The sequence below is a fragment of the Austrofundulus limnaeus genome, unplaced genomic scaffold (assembly GCF_001266775.1).
Source record: "Austrofundulus limnaeus strain Quisiro unplaced genomic scaffold, Austrofundulus_limnaeus-1.0 Scaffold80, whole genome shotgun sequence".
Taxonomy (NCBI): Eukaryota; Metazoa; Chordata; class Actinopteri; order Cyprinodontiformes; family Rivulidae; genus Austrofundulus; species Austrofundulus limnaeus.
Genome location: NW_013952482.1, coordinates 210,693 through 215,898, shown reverse-complemented (window position 1 = coordinate 215,898; position 5,206 = coordinate 210,693). Strand labels below are relative to the sequence as shown.

Here is a 5,206-nt window from a genome sequence, read left to right as displayed (position 1 = left end):
GTGTGTGTGTGTGTGTGTGTGTGTGTGTGTATGTGTGTGTGTGCAGGAGCCAGCAGTGTTTGACATGGAGCTGGTCAACACTCAGCTGCACTACTCTGGTATTATGGAGACCATTCGCATCAGGAAGGAGGGTTATCCCATCAGAATGCATTTTCACAGCTTCCTATCAAGGTTGGTTCCTGAAGCATCTTGACACTGAGTGTGTTGAAAGTCAACTCAAGTTAGTTTTATTTATATAGCACTGGTGCGTAAATTGGGCCGGGGCTCTCTGGAGCACATCCATTTGTCACCATGGGATGAGTTTCTTGCAGATCTTAAATTGTACACATACAGTATTTTAACACTTTTTAAAATAATTAAAGTCAWGAAAACTTGCTGCTATTCATAGCTGTGCAAAAGCAACACTCAGAATTGACCACRGTCCCACCAGTAGCTGTTATCTAGCAGCGCAGGCTGCATCACGAAACTGTAAATTTGAAGAATAAGACCGTATTTACCCTGTAGGTTCTAAAGACTACAAAAGCACTTTCTCACTTCGGCACAACTCCTTTTGTGTTAAAAGCKTTAGCCGTCAGCTMAGCGGCTAGAGTCATTTGTAATTCTGTCATTCGTGACAGAAAGACAGACAGGTGACAAGTAATACTGCACAAATTGGTGCTGAGGAGAAGTTTAGTCCTGTACCAAAATGCAAATTGCTGTTATCTGTCTGACACAGTGTTTAGACCTAAAATTGTTTGGTCTCTTTTTTCACCTGTTTGGTTGAGCCAGTTGGTGTGTTTTAATCATAAAGCTAGCACAAATGYTGATTCTAAATAGTTCAATTTTGTCTTAAGGCAACCCAGCCCTAAAGCAAACAATCTCTTTACAATGTAAAGAGACGCATCATGTGATGTAACATAAATGGAGATTCTAACCTCTGCACAATTCAAGCAGCCACAGAACAAGGTTGTATAGAAAGTATGATTCATTTACTGTGATTATTTCTTTACAAAACTGGAGTTTTACCACCCTCAGGGTGAGCCAAGGCCAAAATAACAAACAAAACATGACCATCTTCATTTTTCCCTCTGAGCKTTTTACAAAAATACAACAAAATGCAACACAATTTCTAACATTTCTAGATCGACATAAACAGGAGATAAAAGGTGGCGGCTCACCCCTACAAACTCCTCATGAAACTGTTACAAACAACAGTTAACGTGGCACAGCGGGTCAGGTGTGGTTGGATGGAATGAATAAAATCCCAACATCATCACCTCCGCTGCTCATTATTCCACGGCTCATTTTTCAGGCAGCCAATCACCATTCATCTCCTTCATCTCGATCGTCCAGTCATGGCTGGCCACCGGGACACTAATTTACAAATTTACTTCTCACACACACAACTATACAACTTCAGTTGTGACACTCACTAACTGCTGGACAAATTTTATTGACACTTTCAGAAAATCATCATTGGACGTACAACTGATGAACTTTTAGAGACTTTGATTGAGATGGACTGTATTTATGTAGCTCCTTTCCATCCAACCAGGATACTCAAAGTGCTTCACACTRCAATCTGTCCTCATTTACCATTCACACAGCATWTACAAATCAATCAGTGCTTCAAACCACATTCATACACTGATGGGATACACAACAGAGGCAGAGAGGGTTCAGTGTCTTGCCCAGAGACACTTGAACATAAGACTGAATAGCGGGTAATCGAACCGCCAACCTCTGGTTAGAGGACGACTCAGCCACAGCCGTCCATTTAGGATGACTGCTACAAATATCTGACTTTAGAAGATGCACAATTTGCTATTATTCAAACATAAACTACACCAGGTCCTACTCATTGTGCAAGATTTTTGCTCAAAACAGTTGGAATCCACCCTGTTTGTCTGTCAGCAAAATATCAGRTGAACCACACAAATGATTCAAATGAAACTTTCAGAAYCACTTGACTGCCTTTTAGAGTCAGTTTAATGCAAGATGGCGGCAACAGTTTCTTAACCTGAGCGAACACAAAAATGGCTTWACAGCAGCCAGTTTTAGATATTGAGCTAAAGCCTGCTGTGGTTAGAGCTGAGCGTCAGATAAAACAAATAATCTGACTGTGACATCTTGCAGTTACATATGACATAACCTTATCTTTACAGTTAAGATGATCATAATGACTAAAACTCTGGTATTGAAGCTGACAGGTAACATTCATTCCTTTAAGGAATGTTGTTCCCTGCAGTCCAAATTCGTACAGTTCGGACAAAACATTTGCTGTAAATTTATTGACGTTACATGTCGCTTTATGTCTTATTTTCAAAGCATTTTTAGTTTGTTGGGAAATGAAATTATTGAAAGCTACGCAAATTTAATCAGTATTGCCACCAGGAGTCAGGAGATTGCCACTTTGGTTCTTTTTTATGAATTATAAGATAAAAAGCTACTGTAATGTAATTTACCATAGTTGTTCCAAACACGTTTCTTCTTGATTGCATTATTCCCTCCTTGTGTGGCAACGACGCTGCTGATACGGATCAGAGAGTGATGGTGGGATGACTGATGGGTGTGCRGACCAGAGGGATGTGTCACCTTGTTTTATTTATAGTATGTCAAAGAAGGTCTGATTTTGTAGTCTGCGCACACACAAGCACAGCACACACTGTAACCTTGAAACTGGAAAACTTCAATAAGTATTAAGTCACGTTAACCCCTCTATAGAACATTTAAAACCAAAAAGTTCTGTCATAAGCCCAACTCCACACAGGAGTGTGTGTGAAGAAGAAGAGTGGAAAAGGACCACTTTTACAAGAAAGGAATATAAAAACACTGTGAGAAGAGGTATGTTTAAGTTGAGATTTACAAGTAACAAATACGATATCTGATCTAGATTTGTTTCAGAGCTACTAAYGAGGAAATCCCGTCAGTTCGGATTACCTGACTGAATGTTTTGATCTGTTGACCCCAAAACAGCAACTTAAAGTCACAAATCTGATTGATAACTGTCTTAGTCAATTCAAACACTTAATGAAGATGTTCTAATTAATCCTGGGCTGAATGGGTCACCAATATAGAGCTGTCTGAACTAAGATAATTACAGTACACACTGTCTCAGCTTCCCCTCATCAGCGATGTTTGTGTCGCCCTCGCCACTTTTTCAAAACTGCCGTAATCGCTGTCTTTCTTTGGAGATAATACATTTCCCGCAAATCGATCTCTCCGTGTTGAAAGAGCCATCTGGTATTTGTCAGCTCCTTCAGCAGGAACGCAGATAAAACCAATTGATCTCGCAGCACCTCTCACCACACGCTGACAAAGTAATCTGACTTGGTGCAGCAATCACCGTCAAGGGCATTTGTACCGAAAACTAGAAAAACCAAGAAAACTCCAAGCAAGCGATTGCCTAAATACACAGATTTTTAATTAGTCCCCCAAAAATGAGCTCACGGATTTACAGCCAACCTAAGATAAAGGAAACAATTTGGGGTATTTTGTTTCTTATTTTCTATTTTTTGTAGAATTCATATTCCCTTTTTTTTCCCATTTCAATATTTGTGTAACATGTGGCCACAGATATAAAGCCCTGCTCTGCCTGCAAGATCCTCCACCTGCAGATGGAGAAAATTGTGTCGTCATGCTCCACAAACTCTGCCCAGTGAAGGAAGGCTCATATCAGGTGGGAGTCAGCAAGGTGAGATTTGACAGGAACACACACACACACACACACACACACGTGCAAAAATAAATAAATAAATAAAATGTCATGCATCACAAAGAGATGCTACTGATTTTGTGTACGTTTGTGTTAGATTTTCCTGAAAGAGGAGCTGTATCAGCTGCTGGAAGGGAAGCGCGACCGTGTGTTGGATATAGCTGCGATGACGCTGCAGAGATTCACTCGCATGCGTCTCGTCAGGAAGAAGTTTATCAAATTCAGGGGTTGTATAACTTTGTTCGAAGCTCGCTGCAGAGGATTCCTGGCTAGGTAATTTGTTTGTCTAATCTGTAAAATACTAAAAGCGTGTCTTCTTTRAAGCAGAGTGTCCAGCTTCCAGTTTTGTCAGCTGAAAGTAGACACTTTTTAATAATAATCGGGCCCAGAGTGAGTCTGACGTTTCGGTCGACAGCTCACAAACATCGGCGTCCGTGTGTGGTTTCACTGACTTGAACATGCAGAACCTTATCTTGGAGAAGCTGCTTCTCTGACCTTGATGTGAGCAGATTTCAAAGAGTTTGCCCATCCATCAAAAGGGATGGATTTCTCAGTCAATGCTGGTCCTGCAAACACCAGCAAGTGTGATGTAAATTTTATATTGGGGGTGGAAAATTCACTAAAAAAGTCAATACAGTCAAGGTCAAACACTTAAAATCTTTGATGATAATTTCAGAAAATTAATTACACTCACACTAATTGTATACCAGTGACTGACCTTTATGAGAGGGGATGTATTTTGGAGGACAAATTTTATCACTCGTGTTCAATATGTCTTTTCGTGGCCTACATTTATTGAATTTGTTCCTTTTCTCTCTTTGTGTTTTCTTGACTAATCCGTCTGTCACGGTTACCCCTGTTTCCCCACCATAAACAGAAAGAAATTTGCTTTAAGGCGAAAGTACCTCATCAGACTCCGTTCTGCCGTGCTGCTAATTGTCAACCGCCAGCGCTACATGAGGGTATGCACACACAGTTTGAGCCAAAGGGGGTGTTTGTCTTAGAGGAAGCAATTAAAAATGAACAACTGTGTGAAGTGTGATACTGTTGTCTTTTTTTTTTTTTTTTGTTTTGGTCCTGTCAGACAGTGGTGGAGCCTGCGAGGAAGGCGGAGGAGGTGAGCGAGTGTGGTGGTGGTAGCGGGGGGGTTTGAATTGAAGGTGGCGTCACATGCCTTAGGTTTCTGTGTGCGTGCGTGCAGGATCGCATCAATCGGGAGGTTGTGAACGTGACGACGCTGCCCGTTCCCGCTGAGCTGGCCGGTCTGCTGCAGGCTGCATCAGGTACACGCAGAAATACGCACCAACAGAGAGGGTTCATGTGTTGCTGGAAGTCCTGCTGAGTCCACCTGAAAACATGATGAGGCACATCTGTTGGTGGAAGTTTAATTTATAGACCGAACTGGCTTCATATCAATGTGAGGGTACTTGTGTGTGTGTGTGTGTGTGTGTGTGTGTGTGTGTGTGTGTGTGTGTGTGTGTGTGTGTGTGTGTGTGTGTGTGTGTGTGTGTG

At 41.5% G+C, this 5,206-nt stretch overlaps 1 protein-coding gene across 1 annotated transcript in view; it reads left to right on the top strand.

Moving 5' to 3' along the window:
* Positions 1-5,206, top strand: part of myo15ab (myosin XVAb) — a 65,395-nt gene that overhangs the window by 27,135 nt on the left and 33,054 nt on the right. Inside the window, exons 26-31 of the mRNA XM_014011359.1 lie at positions 47-171; positions 3,556-3,673; positions 3,792-3,967; positions 4,572-4,656; positions 4,779-4,811; positions 4,896-4,977. Coding sequence (XP_013866813.1) covers positions 47-171; positions 3,556-3,673; positions 3,792-3,967; positions 4,572-4,656; positions 4,779-4,811; positions 4,896-4,977 — 619 coding nt within the window. The remainder of the gene's footprint in view (positions 1-46; positions 172-3,555; positions 3,674-3,791; positions 3,968-4,571; positions 4,657-4,778; positions 4,812-4,895; positions 4,978-5,206) is intronic.